The sequence below is a fragment of the Anser brachyrhynchus genome, assembly GCF_964034855.1.
Source record: "Anser brachyrhynchus genome assembly, chromosome: 13".
In the NCBI taxonomy this organism is placed as follows: Eukaryota; Metazoa; Chordata; class Aves; order Anseriformes; family Anatidae; genus Anser; species Anser brachyrhynchus.
In genome coordinates this window covers 20613406-20633926 of record NC_137708.1, presented here as the reverse complement: position 1 = coordinate 20633926, position 20521 = coordinate 20613406, and the positions used below count along the sequence as shown (strand labels likewise).

Genomic DNA, 20521 nt, shown 5'->3' with positions numbered 1-20521 from the left:
CCATATTGTGTGTGTTTGTATGCTGCTGCTGCTGAGCTCCTGTGGGAAAGGTTTACATCCACAGCACTTGTCAGCTTGCAGAATTGGAGCACTTGCTGTTTAAACTCAGTGTCCTGCCTGAACTGTCAGACAGTAGGCAACATTTGTAAACAGACTTGATGTCCTACAACCCTCTTGGTTTGTGTCGTTGTTAGTCATGCTTTAACTAGCTCAAATGGTCCTAACTATCAAAAAGTGTGATTCTCCTGCACTTCTTTCCAAAGCACAAGACTACAGTGACTGCAAATGGATGACAAAAATATATATTAAAAAAAAAAAAAAAGAACCACAACCAAACAACATCTGTAAACATTGTATAACCACTCATAGGGTGCTTTGGATAAATGTTTCATGCGTATACTTCCAAGTTCTTCTGTGCAGCTTAGAAGACTGGAACCTTGTGCTAATAGGTAAAAAGGTTTTTACCTATTTAGCAAAGAGCTAAATGGGCTGCCGGCATGGGCATTCAGCAAGGTTTAGCTGCTCCATGCAGCATTTATGTTTGGATTTGAGAAGGTTGGAAGTTTTTTTTGTTTGTTTGTTTTTTCTTTTTATTTTCCCCTTCCTATAAGTGGCTGCGTATGAGAGAGAGAGAGAAGTGCAAGCAATAAAACATTCATTTGAAGGACAAAATGCTCCTTGTAAACCCTCAACGGGAATAAATGCAATAAATAAACAGTCCTGTGATAACAGGAAGCAGTGGACAATGCTGTTGCAAATTTGTGATGCTTGTAGTTCATTACTCAATGTCTGTCTAAATTAAGGCCACATTTCATTTGTAGTGAAATGTCCTGCCTCCCCTCCCCTTCAAATCATATTTTACAGTGTGTGTATATGTTTTGCACTGTGCCTCCTTCTTACATATGCTGGCTGGTTGAAGCAAGGGCTTTGTCTTAATACAGGGGCAGATCCAGAATTCCAGGATGATTTACTCTTTAATAAAATATTTAAAAGCTTTTTTTTTTTTTTTTTTTTTAAATTTGTTACATAATTCAGCAGATGTCAGCCATGGTGATTCTGAACTGAACATTACCAGCACTGAGCGCAACATCCAGCACCAGCTGGTTTTCTATCGGGTGTGCTGATTGAATGTTTTACTCCTTTTCTGTGCCTTGAAGGTTTCTGGGCTTGCTGTACACCTGCGGCGGATGGTCTGTGGCTGCTCCTGGTTCTGTGCTCCTGCAAACCTGATGCAAACTGACCTGCTGCTGTGTAAGCAGAGTGCGTGCCCCTTGGGCTTCCTGGCAGAGCCCCTTTGCTTTCCAAGTGCTGTGTCTGGACACAACCTGGTTCAGGCTGGCCTCTCTTGGGACAGAGGAGCCAAGAAAAGTGTGCTTGGAAGTGGCAGATGATTGTGCCATGGTGATAAATATGGTGGGGAGCACCGTGCCCAAGGGCTGTTTCCTGTGGAAATGTCACAAGCCAAGGCTGTCGGTGCTGCATGGTGCAAATCCTGCAGTGCAACAGCAGCTCTGTGGTGCAGTGAGCTAAGGCTAACTGTCTTGACTATGGGTGAATCCAGAAGTGCATTGTTATTTTTAAAAAACTACATAAAATTGGCCAGAAGATGCCATTTTTTTGTTTAAAGCTGAGAATGTTGTTTCAGTTTCTGATGTGAATTATTAAGACAGAAGCTTGTTTGTATTGTTTCTTTTGGGTTCCCAGGAGTCTGGAATTGCTGTAGGCTTAATCAAGGTGCAAACAGTCAGAGAAGTTCATGCTACCCATGGGACAAGGAGTTGGCATTTGGTTATAGGAACAGTAATATGGAAATTACTGAGATTTCATGCATTGACTTTAGTATGAAAATCTACAGGTCCTTTAAAAAGCAGCGCCCCATTTTGTGGACACGATTTAATTGGGAAACATCTGTAGCACCTTTTTCCTTCCCGCCAGCTCCTCTGGGCTCCGCGACACTGGGACGCAGCTCCCTTGCTCTGTCCTGTCCTCCTCCAGCCCTTGTGCTCCTGCCTCTGCCACTGGTTTGGTGGCTTCAATGGGGGCTCTGTGTCCTGGCCTGCCCTGGCACAGGTGATGCTGCTGCTACCTGCAGGCTGCTGCTGATCCCCCTGCTTCAGCCTCTACCAGACCCTCCCCTGCTCCCTGGCTGGGGCAGGGACAGGCTGCCTGCAGCACTAAACCAATACCATTGCCCGGGGTATTATTTTTTTTTCCATTTCCACTACAGCAGCCCTTCAGCCTTGCTTCTTCCTCATCCAACACTGCCCTCACACTGGATTAGCACCCAGCCCAGCTGCTCCAATCTGATTTTCACCATGTACCTTTTCCTTTAGCCTTAAACACTCCTCCTGCCCCTCCAGTTTGATCTCTCCTCCTCTGGGCTGCATGTGTTATTTAAATTTTAATTTATTTATTTTTTCTTATGTGCGTACACACAGTCATTCATCACCACCTATTTGAAGGCGGCCAGGAAATCAGAGCTACTGAATGTGCAAGATGCTTCAACTGTGCTGCTCGTCCCCTACCACCACTGCCACCTTCACCCACGCAGTTCTGGGGAGCGCAGAGGCATTGAGCAGCATTTTTTTAATGCTCACATTTACTCTGATCAAGTTTAGGAACTTGTATGCAGAAACAGGCTGTGATTTTGCAGGCAGTGCTATCAGAGTTATATGCATGAACTTTGGTGAATCAGAAGTATAATTAGATATTGCTGGCAACACCCTTGCAGCTTTTACATCAAACAATGCTGTTTGAAGCCCTTATTTTACTGTACGCTTTTTAATGACACACTTAGAATATCCCAAATACATGGTGTCAACAGAGACAATGTCACGTGTTATCAGTTTGCACCTTTATTTTTTAAAAATGAAATAGTCAAAGTACTTTCTTTTTCAAATATCGACACATAATATATTAACTTTCAATATTTACAGCGTGTTGCTGGGATGTTCTTGTAGAAAATGCATGCTTCTGGCCTGAAACCCAGAGCAAAATGCATCAGACCATTTAACTGCAGCCATGTAACATAAACCTGTACAGTATCCAGTCACTATTCAGCACAGGAGTTAGAGCAGGAATAAAAAAATTGGGACCTATTGTTTCCTAGCAACAAGGCTGAGGCTGTTATAACACAATTTCTGTAAGATTAGAACCTCTAACTGGTGTCAGACAGAAACTGAACATCTTGGCATACATTGTAAACATTTTACTGTTCATGAGAAAGCGAAAAAGGAACATTACTTTGACATATATCGTATGCTATGCTTCTCTTTCTCTTTTATTGACACTTCTGCCTGAAGAGTATGAAGACTTTAATGTGTTATCATGGTTCATACAAGTAAAATACTGTCAAGGACACAATCTGATATACTAACATTTATTAAAAGGCTAAAGTCCACCACGAGATCTAAGGAAAAACCGGTAACTGTCGAACACGTTTCCTTAGACAAAGAATGGCAGGCGATGAATGCCCGGACACATCCACATGCGTCGGACGCCACCGTTCCCCGTTTCTGCTGAGAAGTGATTCTCCTTAAGGTTGGGACGCGTCTGACCTGTTAATGGTTTGTGTCAAGGACAGGTTTGAGTAACAGTCAGCATTTGCCGGGGAAACCCTTACGGCTGGCTGCGGCAGCCCGAGCCGAGCACCACTGCCTTGGGCAGCTCCCCAGAGCAAACTAATGCCTCAACAGGACTCTGCCCATCTTGTTTTCCTTCCGCTGAAATTGCGGCTCCTTTGCCTAAATGCTTTTCGCCTCGGGATCTGTGCCTTGGCTTCCAACACCACCAACCACCCGAGACAATTGGCAGGGACTGCAGGGCAGAGAGTAGCCGCCACTGAGAGGACCTTGAGGAACCCAAACTAAACGGCTAGAATGGGTATACCCGGTTGCACATTGACCAGTTCATATACAGTTATTTGGCTATGCTCTACATATATATCTATATATATATTTATACCTTTGAAATGTTATAGACTTGCTAAATAAATATGAAAGCAAAGGAAACATTACGTGTACACACATTTTGGCTGTCATAAAAAATATAGCATGTATTTCTCATGGTAGGTACTTTGCTACAGGATAGTGTGCAATAGTGGTTATTTTATTATTTTAATTTTATTTTATTTATTTCGTTTCATTATTTTATTTTTTTCCACTTTCAGAACCTTGTTTGCAGTGCAGAATGCTAGCATCAAATTATCTGATCTAAAGAACAATACAAATTTGCATGCCATTATTTTTCCTTTTTGCTTTTTCTCACTTGGGTCTCTAGGCTATAGTGCAAAATAATAATAATAAAAAAAAGCAAACAAAAAAGGAAAACAACAAAAAAGGGAAACTACAAAACAACAACACTCAGAAATTATTCTAACTACTAGAAAAAGAAAATGGAGACTGAAATATTCCCTGCCTCCATCTGAGGTTGTTCAAGAACAAGATGGTCCAAAGCTATTTGCTATAGTTACAGTTCTCACAACTCACTGCTGGCTGGCCCACATGGAGCTACAACTTCAGTCTCCAGTGCTCGTTTATCAATACAATTTCTTTAGCATTGTCATCTCAACACAACATTATTTTTAGCTTCCTAAATTACTGACACTGTTATGATGAAAGCCCTTTTTTCTTTTGTAACAGGGCCACGTAATATCATGTAATTCTTTAGACATCCATATTCTTGTAAGAAATATTGTTCAAAAATGTCCACCCAGGAACTGGAAAAATGCCGAATTGACTTTCAGAGACAAACACGTTTCACTCTTTGACCTTTTGGCATAATATGAGAACAACAGTAATCAAGGCAGTATTAAAAAACACAGCTGTAGGTAATACAAAGTGCATTTCCTGCATATAATACAAATATAACTTTCAGAAACTAAAGGCACAAGCTAACTAAATATGTATTACATACTAGAAATGCACAGTTCAAGGTAAATCTAATAGCTTCAAATATTTGTTTATAATGGATATTTAAAGCAGTTTGAAAATGATACGTCATTAGTGAATTGCAAAAAAGTATAATTGCTTAAAATATAAGTAAAATAGACTCTAATATTTGACATCTTGGATCAGTGATAAAATACATCATCACATTTATGAATGCACTCTCTATATACAATTCATAAATTATTTTTCCATTGATTAAAAGCATATTAGAGGCTCAAGGATTTGAAGGTCCATTTTTAGGCTGGTGTGGAGGTATTCAAATTCTCCATGATTTTTATGGAAAATTGTGGCAATCAGAGCTGTCAAAACTGGATGTCATCAGCTCCAAATTCTGTACAATAGTTAATGATGAGCCTGAGCAAGGTGTGTACATGCAGGTTTTGGTCCGCAGGCCCCCCTGGCTGGGGGCAGAAGGTGGTTTTGGGTCTGGCTCTCACCCAGCCGCATCCTGCACCCCCAAAGCTGCTCTGGCTCCCCGGGGGAACAGAGGGAGTTGGGGAAGAGATGCTGGAGGCACAAGGCTGAGACCTGAGGCCAAGCCCTGGAGGATCCAGGTCTCAGGTTCCAGTTCAGGCTCATCCCTAACTTTGGTACAGTCTGCTCCACCTGCCCAAAAACAAGGAAAAAAAAAAAAAAGGAAAAAAGAGGAAAGAAAGGAGGAGAGAGAAAGAACGCACTTTGTTGGCTTCAGGAAATCTGAGCAGAAATTGTTTCAATATATTTACTATGTCTGTTTTGTTAGAAATGTGCAATAACATCACTGTTACGGATACACAGGCTCTATAACAAGACTTCTAGCTTCCTTGGAAAGTCAGTAAAGGAAATGTGGTTACCCATCCCTCCCGTGTGCCCGCCCCCCACCCAAGCTAATCAGGTCTTTTAAAAATGACAAGCGAAAAGAAGGATCACCTACTCTGCTATGAAATAACTGTGCCAGCAGCACATGATACCTTGGGAAATAAAAATTTCTGCCCATGCAATATAATGCTTTTCTATGTGCTCTAGGTATTGAGCTGGAAAGTGAAGAGTTATCCCCGAAATGTTCTACATTTATCAACATATGTACTATCCACACTTAGATTCATCAACTCCCAACCCACCAATCTTCTTCAGACTCCGAAAAATGAATAATACAACGGGATTATCAATTTGAGATGAAAATAACATGATGCCTAAACCCAACACCACTACAACTTCCAAATGATCTGTGAGAAGAAGAGTCCTGGCCCAGTGACTACAGGCAGGACTGATCCTGCACGGCTGCATATTGCTGCACCACGCGGATCCTCCCAGCTGAATAACAGAGGTTGTCCCAAAAGCACCGAGATGAAGCCCAATCCAGAGCATGCCGACATCAGGGGGAAGACCCCTGTTGACTACAGTGCTCTCAGGGCTGTTTTGGACATCTCTGGTACCTGGCTGAATCCCAGCTGTGCAGTGTGACCCCACACCCCTCTGCAAAGAGGATCTGCAGCTCCACTGTGTTGCTGGACTCCAGCACAACCCCCACACCAAGGCAACCAGGAGAGAAGCCCCCGCGTGTGAATGGAGACGCAACATGGTGTTCTTCACTGACTGAATGAGAGGTGGCCATGGCCCAGCAAAGGCAAAGCTCATATGGTACAGCCTTTATGTGCTGTATCCATAAAAATACTTACAAACTGTCTAATAAAAGTTGGGTTTTCCAGGTTAGAAAATCCCTTAGATCACAGCTGTGACAGATGACACGTGCAGGGTTGGTGAGCAATGACAAAGTTTCCGTACACAGTCTGGGTTTTGTATGCAATCCCTTGAACCTATGGGAGATCTCAATGGGATGAAACTACCCAGTAAATACAGGCTGCAGAATCGGGCTCTGTAACCTTTTAAATAATTGGTGAGTTACTAAATCAACAACAACAGAAAAGAAGTGGTGTTTCTTTAGAAGAAGGCAGAGCACGCTGCGCTCTCACCTGCCCCGCTTGGATGCGTGCTCTCACCCCGGGCTGTTCGTGCTCTCATGCAGCTATTAGCTCTGCTTCTGAAAGGTTTGAATACTGCCACACAAGAACTAAAAATCTCCACTGTCATCTCTCAAAGAGTTAAACGAACAATATTAAAATACCATCTTCTGTCACATTTAAAGGCAGTTGGATATGTTTTTTTCCTCTATATTTATATATACAGAGTTCTGATCTAGAAAAACCAATACAATAAACCATTTTACGTTTAAAAACAGGCAGTCTTTGGTGACGCAAAGGCAGAGATTTTCTTTGTTACCTTCTGCCTATTTCACTCTGTCTCATAAAGTGAATATTATTGGCACTGTCAGAAAGTTCAAGATACTGCTCCACTGACAAAACAAAATATCCATCGTAGCCTTGTACCCGCCCAGTGCTTAGAAGCTGTTGTTTCTCTCCGTCTGTCCATGCCCTAATCCCTTCTTCCCCTTCCTGCAGCCGTCTCTGCTCCTTAGTCCAGGCCTGAGCCACGGCTCTCTGCCTGGCTATCTCTAAGACATGGTTCTTTTCTTCTTCTACAGTTGTTCCATACCGAACGTTAAAGCACAGCGCGCCGTGCTGGAGCTGTATGTCAGCAAAGCGTCTAGTCCTCCCATTGATCACAGAAGTCATCTGCGACACTGTGACGTTGACGCCATTCTCCAGGATGCGTCGTCCTCCGGTGTTGCCGATTACGGCCAAATCTTCCTCCAGAGACCCCAGCTTGATGAAGTAGTGCGTGTCTCGGCCCTCTATGGTGAAGTGCAGGTTCTCCAGATAGTGAGCGTTGTTGAGGATGGCAGCGATGCGCCGGCTGTCCTCGTTAGCCACACCGATAATGTCCGCTGTCACTATACCATCCTTGATAGCAAATTTGATGCCTTTTCCAAACACTGAAGGAATAGCTGCAAACCTCAGTTGCTTCATGCTCTCATAGCACTTGCCATCACTATACCTGGGTGTCATAGGAAGTTGATCCAAGGATATAAAGTTTCGGAGTTGCTTTTGTAGCTCACACTGAATACCAAGGATAGTCTGGAAAAGAAAATACAAACAAAGTTTGCAGGAGAGGAATATTGTAGTTCTTCATGGTGTGTCACAGTTCCTACCAATATCTCAGCTGCTTAAAATGGATCTCCAATTATTTCACAAAACATCTTGCACATCTACAGAGCCTGGGTATTTGCACAGGCTTTCTAATCACCTACGGTACCACTTTCTGTCTCTTGGACTCTTTAGTTTCTAGAAAACAAGTGGAAAACGTGTTTATCACAAATGCTGTTGTCACACTTATCCTTCCTTTTTTCTTCCTCCCCTTCTTGAATTGTCACTCTAATGGCTGGTCTTTCAACTTATAGGCAAGGGGAAACCTGAATTCAAATCTGTACTCTCTCACATGATTGTAGGCAAATCACTAGGTCTCTGTGTGTCTCATTATGTCTTCTGTAAAACAGCAGTAACAGTTTTATAGCCCATTCTTTAAGGAAAGCAAGCTGTGAAGGTCTCAAGACACTAAAACAATAGGAACAAGGGAAGTTCATCAGATCTGTACATCTTCCTTTCCATTGTGGCTAAAAAAAAAATCTCCCTCCAACTGTCTATTTGTCTTTTAACACTATACCTATCACAATAATCTTCCTGTGCCTTTGTAATAGCTCCTTTAATATCTCAGTGATAATTTTGCCTGGACATGCTCCTAAATCTGGAACCAGCTCTGACTCCCCAACCCTCTGCACACTCTTTATACTCACAACTCGTTATACTTCCTTTTCCTGACTAAATTAGAAGAAGGCATCTTTTCTCTCTCTCTGTAAAATTATAGTTCTTTGTTAACAGATGCTCTTATGGTTAAATGCAAAACACAAACACCTGCTCAGAACATCCATAGTCGGTCCTGTTGCAGTTACATTGATTGCTAGACCCTGTGAGCTGCTGCATGTCTCGTCTTAGTGAAAACAAGCTCTGGGGTTTGAGTTTTACAGACTCCTCCACAAATCCACAGCAAGGTTTCAGTTTTCCTGCAAAGACTATGCAGAGAAACAGACTTGTAAAGCTGTTTCTACTCTTGGTGATTTTGGCTTCTTTGCTACCTATGGCTTCTTTGCTATCAAAGACAAAAAACTGGTGTTTTAATTCTTTAATTCCATAAAACTTTTGCAGTTCAATTTGCGCACAAATGTTTTATCATTTTGCTGTGAAGTTTCTTCACTGTGTTCCTAAAAGCTTCTCTTTAAAACTCTAATCTGATGCCAGTAAATAATGCTTAGTTAGACTATTATTTGCCTTGTCTATCACGTTGAAAATAGTCACATTGTTTCCTTGTTAATCAGCATTTTCTAATCAAATTGTTTACTTCAGAAATAGAAGCAGTTGAACAGAGTTTATGCTAACCTTTCCAGGATCCCACTCTTGGGTTTTTGTTTGAAGCTGTAGAAGTTCATATGTTGTCCCCAAAGCTTCTATCTCTGGTTTTGGGAACCCAGGTAGTACATTGTGCAACTGGAAACCGAACAGCTCTAGCCAACTTCCAATGTCTACAAAATAAATGAATAAATAAATAAATAAATAAAGATTCAGGCAATGAGACATGTAAGTCCTAGAAAAAGTGAGTGTAGTCTACAGAAATTCAAGCTATGCAGAAATAATGATTTCACATCAATTTATGTTTTTAGTACTGGTTATAGCATTTATTTCAGAAAACAAATTATCCGATTACAAAGCATAGCAATACTCTAATCGATTGTGTACCCACTTTCTACTTATAATGGAAAAAAAAATAGAATTATGCTGCCTCCATTCTTCCCCTAATTTTAGCATCTAGAGAAGAAGCAGATGCAGCTATTAATTATTTTAGTGATTACTAAAAGACTATAAAAACAGACGAAGCTCTGTAAGTTGTTAGCTACCAAAGAAATAACTTTAATATATCTAAGACTAGAGCCAAATACTAACTTTGGATGTATATAAAGGACTTCTGGAGTATTAAATCCATATCAGAATCTGACCAAAACCTGTATTTTTGTAAGAAATGTGTTACTTTTACCTGTTGTATACTTAGCGACATCTTGGATCCTGCCAACTGGGTAGTTATTTTCAAATGAGTAGAGATTAAATGGTTGTGGGACAGCATTCAGGTGTTTCCATATGTGATGGTTTGGAGTTGTCCACCGACCAGCAATGACATCATAGTCCCGCTGGCCCAGATGAACCAATTTAGTGAGAGAATCATAGAGCCCTCCATGAAAACCAATGATAACCTGGAAATCTGGATTAGTGTCCTGGTAGATCTCTCCATATGGCGTGTACAGAATTTCTTTTATAACTTGGCCCCGACTGCTAAACACTGCTAGAGGTGTTCCAGTGTTATCACAAGCAACGTAATATTCTTCCCCACTGCTTAATTCCATTGCAATGAGATGACCTTGAAGATCATAATATAGGGATGTTATTTCTGAGCTAGTATGATTGTACAAGTGAGTAACTCTTATTGGGTTGGAGAGATCAGCATAAAAGAACTGTAGGTGTTGTCCCAGGCTTGATTTGCTTGCAACTCGTCTTCCAAGACCATCATAGCAGTATTGCACAGTCCAGCCAGACACTTTGTTGTATGCTTTGTTCAACAGACCATTAGAGTTGTACTCAAAGATCTCATTGCCTCTTTGCCTGAGAAAACCATCTTCATCCATTTTATATTGAATTTCTCCAAGTCTGGTAATGCGATCTCTAAGATCGTATCTCAGAGGAGTGAGGCGTGCGCTGTTTCCATGGCTCAGCAAGTTGATGTTGCCGTTAAGGTCATAGCTGTAGCGCCACTGGGTTTTATCATTCACAGACACAGTCTGAAGTTGACCATCAGCATCATACTCGTAAAAATATCTTGTTATATTGGCATCCACACCTACGCGTATATCGCAGATCACCATACGACCCATATTATCATACTGAATGGTCATCCAGTAGGCAATAGACTTGAGAATTTCATACTGTACTTCGATCACCTGACCGTTGGCACTAAAAATTTTGGTATGCTTCATCACAGTGGTGGTTATAACTTGGTTTAAATCATAATTAATCACACTGAATTTCCCAAATTGTTCTGTCCTGCCAGAGACATCAACATAACGGTACAGATCAATGGGCAGAGGCGTCTCGTTTATCATGGCCTGCATACTCGTGACACGGAAATTGTTGTAGCTGTAGTCAAATCTGGCATTTACAAGCCCTTCTTCACTAAACCTGAAGATCTGGCGACTGATAAGTGGACCTGTCCACAAGAAACAGAGGAAAGAGGAAAAGCAAGAAAAGAAATGAATTATGTCCATAGTACACTTTACAGAACTAGCACAGAGAAGCTATGAACTCAAATATACCCTTCTCTTATTGCTACTTGACCATCTCAGACAGTACATTAACTAAGAGTATGTTAGATTATTCTCTCACAAACCTTTATTAATGTTTGCTCTACAAAATATTTGTATTTTATTAACATTTGTTTAAATGAATGCTATTTTATTCATAATTATAATTCCTTTTTACTTACAAGATAATTCTAAACTGAATTTATTTTACATGGTGATTTCCTTCCTCATATAAATAGTCCTTTTGAATTTATGTTACATTATGGTATAAACAGGGAAACTTGCAAACACAAACAATAAACCAACTTGATTTAGTATTTAGCAAATATCCACACAGTGGAATAAAAACAATCAAACATTGTAAGCGCTATTCCAAACCAAGCAATAAAAAGAAAACTGTATTTCAAATGGGACAGCTATATATGCCTGTGGACACAGACATAGACATATACACACATTTTTTTTCTATTGAAAAATAAAAAATAAGATCTTGTAGACATAAAAATAATGGAATTTCATGCCAGGTAAATGCAGGATCAGGACCAAAAACTTTAGCAAAGTAGTTACAGTTACACAAACCTGTTTGCCTGTATCTGATGGTACAGATGAACCCATCATGCATTAAGTGTATGGTTTTAATAACCCCAGAAGATTCCTCATAGGTAAATGTGACTTGAGTAGTATCATAAAGGATCTCGGAAAGCCGGGACTGCTTGGTGTACTTGTAAAGGACTCTGCGACCTGTCCCGGGATACAACGTTTGCAGGAGCTGTCCATCTCTGGTGATATCCTGGATGAAAGCCGCGGTGCTGTCCGGCGGGGTGTAGATGTTGCGGTAGTACCCAACAGACAGCATGGTCTGCAAGGCATGGCGCACCATGCTGGGCATGGTGACCGAGAGCAGGTAGTCTGACTGGTCGTACTCGAAGATGTAGCGGCGCTGGCTGTGCAACAGGAGCATCACGGACTGCAATCAAACAGGAAGGGCAGTGTAAGTGGCTGATCAAGCAAATTATTATTCATTCATCTGGTGAGTACCTGAAGATTAAGGAAATGCTGAAACAACCATCCTCTCTTGTAGGTTGCTCTTACTGTCTGTGTAGCTCTGGGTAAAGCTTTCAACTTCAGCAGACCTGGTCAGCAAGGTGGCATAAAGCAGAAGGAGAATGATAATAAGGCTAGAGGTAAGGACCCCCAAACTGGAAGGCAGATGTGGCTCTCAGTGCCATTTCAGCCTCATGCTGACTTGCCATGTTGCTTTGAAATATTTAGGTCATCCTCCCAGGAAGCTAAAACAGAGGGAACCTCTTCTTCAATCACAGGTAGAGCATCTGTACCAACAGATGTTTCTACAGGAGGTGGAAAGGCGAACCGTTCAGTGGTGTGTACATGGTGTTTAGCTTTTATTGGTATTCTGCATGGCTCTAGCACAGACCTACCCCTTCTTCTGTATGTCTTCTATGAAATGTACACCACCCCAGAGGCCCCAGTATCCCTGTGCTTACAGAAGGATGAAAATGGTCTGCAGGTTTTTTGGTGTGACTACTTCTCTCTCTGTTTTTGAATGTTTAAAAAGAATAAAATTTCTACACAGGTACTTGATATTTTGCCCTGGGTTGGTTAATTGTGGCTGGTCAATGAAATATGTTTTTCTTTCCTTTTTTTTTTTTTTTTTTTTTTTTTTTTGCAGATGAGTATGCAAGCATGGCAGACATTTTTCTTTGCAAATGTTTCTGTTTGGTTTCTGTAAACCTCTCCACCAGTCCCGTGCAAGGTCACAGCATGCAGCATACAACCCTGCTGGTGAACAGTCACTGTTGAAACAAGCATAATGAAAGCACAGAGTGAAAATGTATGGGAGAGCTTTGTGGCCTTCCTGCATCCCTGGTGAGTGGCCTGGATGTTTCAGAGCGCTGTGCATCCTTGCCCCAGTGCCTGAGCTCAAATGGAGAGTACATCCTGAGGAGTTCTGAGCTCACGGCCCTGTAAGCAAATTTGTTGGGCTTTTCTAAACTGAGACACCATGCAAAACAAAGTTTTACAAGGAATGTGTGATTGTGCTTTTTCTTAGAGCATTGGGAAAAGAAATCAGGAAAAAGGCTTTTTTTTAAATTTTATTTTTATTTTTTCCTTTTGCCTCCAAACTCCTCAGCGGGAAGAAAATATCGAGTGCTCAGCCCTGTGATGTGTTAAGCAACTTTGTTTGTAAGGCACTGTGCTCTGACAAATAACCAGAATGCTCATTCAGAGGAGAGAAGACAGGCTAAGCCCGGACCAGCCTCTCTTGCCCCCTGACCTGTAATGTGCGTGCCCTCCTGCCCTCCTGCCCTTGCTGATGGGCACCCGCCACCTGCACTCCAGCCCAGGAGCCCCAACACATCCCAATGTGTGCCAACAGACCTAGACACCAGGCTTTTTCCTGATCGCTTTACTGCTGGTCTGCCAAGCACTTCTAACACACACGGAGTTTATTTTAGCTTCACCTTCAGTCTACAGTCCCCAGCCTGCAGTAAACCACAGGCTGAACTCTCTCCTAGCACTGATGTGACACTGCTCTCTATATACTGCTCCCGGGCCTATTTTTAAACTGTCTGCCATTGAGAGAGTATAAATAACAAGATCAGAAACATCTCTAATATAATTTTAGTGCCCCTGTGTGCCATTTTACAGCACTTTGTGGCTTTTCCACTTTTGTCCAGGATAGTAAAAGCCTAGACAGTAGAAGGGTTGGAGACTTACTGTCCTATCTAGCCTACTAGGGACACTATAGAGAGAAAACAAAATTAATTCCCTATTCATCCTAATAATATTACAATAGGTTTTTGCACTATCTGCACAAATTGGATCCTAATCGTTTTAAAGGATTTCAGACGGGAGCTGGTAAAACATCCAAAGAGCTGTCATGTTATAAGAGCAGCCAAAGCCTGGTCAGCCACGTAATGACTGAGGTGACAACATCAAAGCCAGTGGCAAGAACTGGGGGCTCTGCTGGAAACAGGCAAGTGCTGGGCACGGCCACTAGATGTCATTTCTGTCCAACACACACACACAGCTGCTCAGCGAGTTTGTCTGGAGGTAGACAGCGGGATTTGAGATGTAAACTGGAAGTATTCAGGTTTTATAATACCATCAGCTAATTGAGGAGAGCGACCAAATCAAGAGAAGCCCAGTGTCATCAGTGAGAATTAATTCCAGTACTACCATCACAGGGCTCTTGAAAACTTACTGGGACTAACCCTGGAAGGAGGAGAGCTTTTAGAAGACATACAATTAACTCATCAAGTGGTAATAAATGGAAAAGTAAATAACTAGGAGTTGGAAGTGAACTATATAATTGATTTTTTGATAAAAGGAATTATTGGGTCTTATGAGGTTTCAGACAACATTTAGCAATCATTACATAATTAACACAACGAGCTATTGACTTTAATGGGCCACAAAATGATATCTCAATGTCTAATTTTGACAGTGAATTCATCTTTCTTTGGCACAAGTAACAAATTGTGAGGAAAGCACATTAAATAGCTGGGAGATTATGTCCACGGTGTGTATGGCTTTCAATAATTTAGTGACAAATTACAGTATAAATCAAGCCTGACGCTACCTGAGTCAGTAGGCTTTTGTCATTTGCTCCTACAAGATCAGGATTTGTCCACTTGTGCAGAATTCCAGAATGACAGGTTTAAATCATATGGCTTTATTTATAAGCTCATCATAAGCTATGAGCAAGCAAAGTGTTTGGAAAGATAAAATGCATGCATCTTTCCAAAATTACGGTCCATTAGGCCCAAAGAAAAAATAAAAGATTCCAAAAGGCACGTTGCCCAAATATTTGAAAGCTGTACTAAATGCCTGTTTACTTGCAATTTGAAGAAGAGCATACAGATAAAAGGAGCCCTGACAAATTTATCTGAACCAAACTTCTGAAGCTTCCAGGGTTTGCCAATCTTGTTAACAAGTGCAAGAACCATACTGCATGCAGACAAGGAAGGAATCACATTTTTATGGATCTTTTTTTTTTTTTTTCTCTGGGTTAGATTTAAGTTGTTTTGAGGATCAGGCTTACAAACATTCAAAATAAGTATAGCAAAGTTTATCTTAAAAGTACACATTTGGAACTTTAAAATATATAACTAACTTCAAAGTCACTGGATTTCTTGTGTGTAACACCCCCTATCAGTTTTACCTCACCTGCCCCCTCCTATCCTTTCCCTGTGGTTAACAGGTGCAGAAAAATGTTCTGCAAACTCAGGGTAAAATGGATAGTCACAGATGTTGCTATTTAAAAAAAAAAAAAAAGTTTTGAAGGACACTGTTTGAATATAATTTCACGCTGAGTTCTGGAAGCTTTAAAAATACAGGTTGGCTTTTTGGATTTGAGAGACGAAATAACAAATGAGATGCTTGTACAGACAAATGAGATGCTGTTCCTGAGACACAGCATTTATGCCGTCATTTCATGACCACACACATGAATGAAAATTAGAATACTCAGGTAATTTAGACATGAAGTCACTATAAAAGCAGGGCAATAACTCATTTCATATTACTTTATGGTTTTTCCCCCAAATGGGCATCATACATACTAAAGTAATCTGTCTCCTCAAAGTATCAGTCCATTTTTTACAGCACAGCACTAAACAGGTGCTAGCTTGCACTCACTGGTGCATAATTTTCGCTTAAAAGTGTGTTTTTGGGGATGAAACAGTTCCATTTTGATGACTTATTTCTTTGACTACTTTATACAGAATGGCAAAATGTTTTTCAGTAGTTGGGAGTGTCCTTTGTTCACTTGCACTTGGAGTGAGACAAAGAAGTCATTTTACCTACCGATTAAACAGATCCGAGCTGCTAATAACTTTCTTCAGAATTAAATTATGACAGGTTTGAAGTGATGACTATAGGTCTAAGCACCTCCAGACACATTTTTCTCTGGTTATTGTAATTGCATGCATTTTCTATAAATCTTATATACTATTGCACAAGATAGCATCATAACATAGCTCACAATATAGTATCTCTTAGTAATTGCATGAAGAACAAATATTCTTGCCTTGGTAAAATGATCCACTTCTAAAATGACTTACCTTTTCTAAATACGTGTAACTCCATATTTTGCCATCTGCCCATGTTCTGGAAATTATGTTCCCACTTGGATCATACTCCATTTTCTCAGTCCAGGTTCCTCTTTGGATATAGGTCACTAATCCAGAGTGTGAATAAGTGATATTGACCTCATTGTATTTGCTGATGGGCGACCACAAAACTGGGCGGCCTGTCTGGTCATACATAATCCGAAGAGTGAATTTTCGATGATCATCATAAATCTTTCCTGTTCTGGTTACATGGTCGAAATCAATGGAGAGCAGATTTCTATTGTGGGCCTAAACACAAAGATACAGGAAGGTAAGAAGACAACGTACCTTAATTACATATGACAGAAACATTTCTGTGTCAGTTCTAATCAAGATGTGCAATGGCTTAACAGTAGGATTGAGAATTTAGGGCATACTGAAGGCAGAAAAATAGAAAAACATTCAGATGAGAAACAGGACCAAGAAACAAAATGCTGTCTGCGTTCAGTGTTACATCATATAGCTGGACACTCTCTATGTCCACACACTAAACTTTCATCGCCACTCCTCTTTTCCTAAGCTTTTCTTCTTTTTTCTCAAAATTCATCTATAGACAGACTTTGATTCCAGCCAAGGACATGTAGTTAAACCCCAAAATTACCAAAATTAATCCTAACTCACCTTCTCTCTCTTAAGCTCCATTAATATCAATAGGTCAGCTGCTGCTGTGGGATAGCCCACGCTAGGTCGCATACTGATGCCGAAGAGGGAAGAGCTGTGCTTGCAGCTCCCAAAAACCCTACTCACCAGTGTCCTCACACTTCTTCCCAAAAGCAGCCTACTCCCAGAGCTTGTGAAAGGCAGTGGCAGAAGTGCCTGCTGCCAGCTGTACTCCTTGCTGCAGCTCTCGGAGCACATTTGGGACCTGCAACATTTGCTAACGTTATTGTGTCCTTTGGCAGGGGAACAGGCTGACTGCTTCGACCTGCTAGTGTTTGTGGTCCAAAATTCTCGATTAGAAATGAAGCTCAAAGCTGAGCCATACTTCTGAAGACAAAATACGTTTTCCAGTGCTTTCATCATTCAGTCACTGGGCAGTCACTCTTAAACTCCATTTAAATCCAAGTTATAATTTAGAAAACCATATAACATTGTTCACTGACTTGTCATTTTCAGATCAATGCCCAATGTGCTCATTGTATTAATGGACTGCATTTTATCTAATCACTTGTATTAGTCTATTCCAATTAATACATTCCTTACAGCAGAGATGATGTTAGTTCAGGTGTTAGCACTGCACAGCACAGCGCTTGCTCCTTCCTGAGACCTGGAGGCATAGCAGTAAAGTAAATGGTTAAGAATACCTGTTTAATAATTCAAGCTGTGATCATATGGTGGTTGTGAGTAGAAAGAACTTTATTTTTCTTTCCTCTTTCTGTTTTTAGATACAAAATAATTTAAAAATCTAGAAGAAGCAGGTGTTCTTTCTTCAACTACCATTCCTGTGGTTTTATATACATACATGTCTAACTCTAATACTGTTCATTTACAATAGCTGTAAAATACCTATATACCCCTGTAGACTGCTGTAACTATTACAATTTATGCTCTAATGATAGCTAAGGAGCCCAAGTAAAATGTGATGTTCAGCTCAACTATATTTGCTTGTATATATGTTTATGATAATATATTTCTTTGCAAACTTATTGCAATTTCTGAAAAAAAAAAAAACAACACAACAAACCATCAGCCCTCTTGGTGGTAAAATAACTGAGAAGCAAGCAGAAGATATACTCTGGCTCATATTCATTTACTGTCTATGTACATATTTAATGTTCTTATTGCTATTATTATTATTGCCATAGTATGCAGCTAGGAGAAAGGAAAGTCTTGAATACAAATTGCTTGCAATCTAATTTTCAGGAATGATATAACAAATATGAACGAAAATCACACAGAGGCAGAATTAGCAGTAAAGAGGATAGCAGCAGTATTTAAAGGCTCACGCAGTTAAAATAAGGTTTTTGGGGACACCATTACTTCCTTTATATTCCATATTTTATGTCTCATTTGTTTACTTTCTTATATTAGATTTAAGTTCAATTTAACACCCTTCTTAAGGCAAGATGCAATGACACATGGGTAGCAGGCTGCATTTCAATGCTGTCATTGAAATGCTGATTTCAAATTCCAGTGGCTTCCTAGAGATGGCTCCTCCAATGTACATGCAAGTCAGTAAGGAGCCCCTGTGACAGACTGGAGCTCATGTGCTCAGTTACAAGCCAGTAAAAACTGGTTCTGAAAGCAATATTGGGTTAAAATTTCAGCTGACAAAAATAGGGAGAAAATTCAGCTGAATTCAATAATAATGTTAGTAGTTCATAAAAAGATATATCTATTATTTATTTTTAAACATCCTTTGGCTCTACTTCCATTGATTTTATGGCCAGAAATTTTGAAGATGTAAATAAACGCATAAATGTGCACTTCTCTTGACTTTCATTCTCAAACGTAAACTGTCTAAAATGTGAAATCAGATGAGCTGATTGTGTATTTCCCTGTCTGTGTTTTCACTTGAGTCAACGTAAACTGATACATAGTGGCTGAGGATTTGACCCTATCATTAGAACTTGCTGCAAGGCTGGTAAATAAAGGGAGATAATTTACTAAATATGATAATAAATAAAGCTGTCAAAGCCTATATCTACAGGACTTCTGACTTGAATTGAGGCCAATGAGTTACTTCCATTTTTGTTATTAAAAAAAAAAAAAAGGTAAAAACAAGACTGGCCAAGCATTCAAGCTTTCAATTTTGTAAATACTCAGTTATAAAACCTGGATGGCATCCAACACCAAGTTCCTCTAAGTTATGCAAAAGACAGGAGGGAGCAGAGCTGAATTCCAATCAGTATATTACTATGCATCATGCTCATTGATTTTAACAACAGCTTTGCTTCTTTTTTAGAAGTCAATTAAAATAGCAGTTCAATTGATAAAAAAGAAGTCTTGCTAGATTAAGATTGATGTTAAAATGCCTGATTGTACACAGATTTATTATTAATATAAAATGCATACATGCCTACAGACTGTTTTATATACTTTCAGAAAGCGCCAGGGCTGGCAGTTCTGCACTTCAAGGAAAACTCTGATTAATTCCTGTTTCCCACATTGATTTAGATACTGAGATAAAGTTAGATGTCTTTTCTAGCATTTCCGTTAACTTACTCATTTCTGTTCTATTTAAAGAGTAGGGAATTCACACCATGCAAAATTTCAACTCTTTAAAACACAACATTTACAGCGTTATTCAGAACATGCTACCAGTGGCTTCTATCCAAAAATTTTAGACATTTTATACTAATACAGTGACATGACTTTAAAATGGTTGTTAATTGCAATTAAGAATTAAAAATGTTAGGAACTGGCAGAGAAAGAAAAGCTTTCATCTTTTCAACTAGGTCATCCTTCATCTCATCCCCAGTTACCTGCCTTCTAATTTATACCTCTTAGCATTCAAAGCCATTTTATTTCAGTGACGGTATCAGGACTGATCTTTAAGCGACATCTTTAAACTAGATTTCTATTTTTTTCCCCAGAAAACTCTTCCATTGTGCTTTTTTTTCCTTTTTTTTTTTTTTTTTTTTTTTTTCCCCTTTAACTAAGGGCTCCTAAAAGTCTGCTCATTTCCACTGAGAACTGGTCCAATCCCCGGAGCTTTCCTTTACATACATTTTCAAAGTTCAGCATAATTCTTTTTGCCCTACATTGCAAGCTTTCTAACACACGTCCTATTGGGCCAATCATGGCATATTAAGTGCTTAACAATTTTATTTCTAAAATATAACTCGCTAGAAGTTTTCAGAAGGTATCAGCAGAACCTTATCCAGGATAAGGGCTGCTATCGACGCTACATTTTTTTTTCCAGCAGTACTCAAGGATTCGTCAACAGCAAGCATTAAATCCCCTTCGCTATTGGCTTACTAATTCAAACAGAGAATAAGATGGTATTTTTGCTCCTGATGCCCTGCATAGTTATTTTAATAACCAAGTCACCAAGGAAAGACGGTGTCTCTGGGTACATCCTGCTGCTCCTTTGTCTTCCTCCCCAGCTAGACTGCCACAGCTCCTTACACCTCCACCAGCTCCCCACTCCATTAGCA

At 40.1% G+C, this 20521-nt stretch overlaps 1 protein-coding gene across 18 annotated transcripts in view; it reads right to left on the bottom strand.

The window, feature by feature from the left end:
- Positions 1-200: 200 nt before the first annotated feature.
- The window catches only part of TENM1 (teneurin transmembrane protein 1), an 854834-nt gene continuing 834513 nt past the window's right edge, over positions 201-20521 (bottom strand). For all 18 annotated transcript variants that reach the window (XM_080553265.1, XM_080553267.1, XM_080553268.1 and 15 more), the window contains 5 exons: positions 16374-16670; positions 11866-12253; positions 9972-11192; positions 9320-9462; positions 201-7963 (listed from right to left, as the gene is read on the bottom strand). In XM_080553265.1, the coding sequence (XP_080409391.1) occupies positions 7205-7963; positions 9320-9462; positions 9972-11192; positions 11866-12253; positions 16374-16670 (2808 nt within the window). In that variant the 3' untranslated portion in view covers positions 201-7204. The remainder of the gene's footprint in view (positions 7964-9319; positions 9463-9971; positions 11193-11865; positions 12254-16373; positions 16671-20521) is intronic.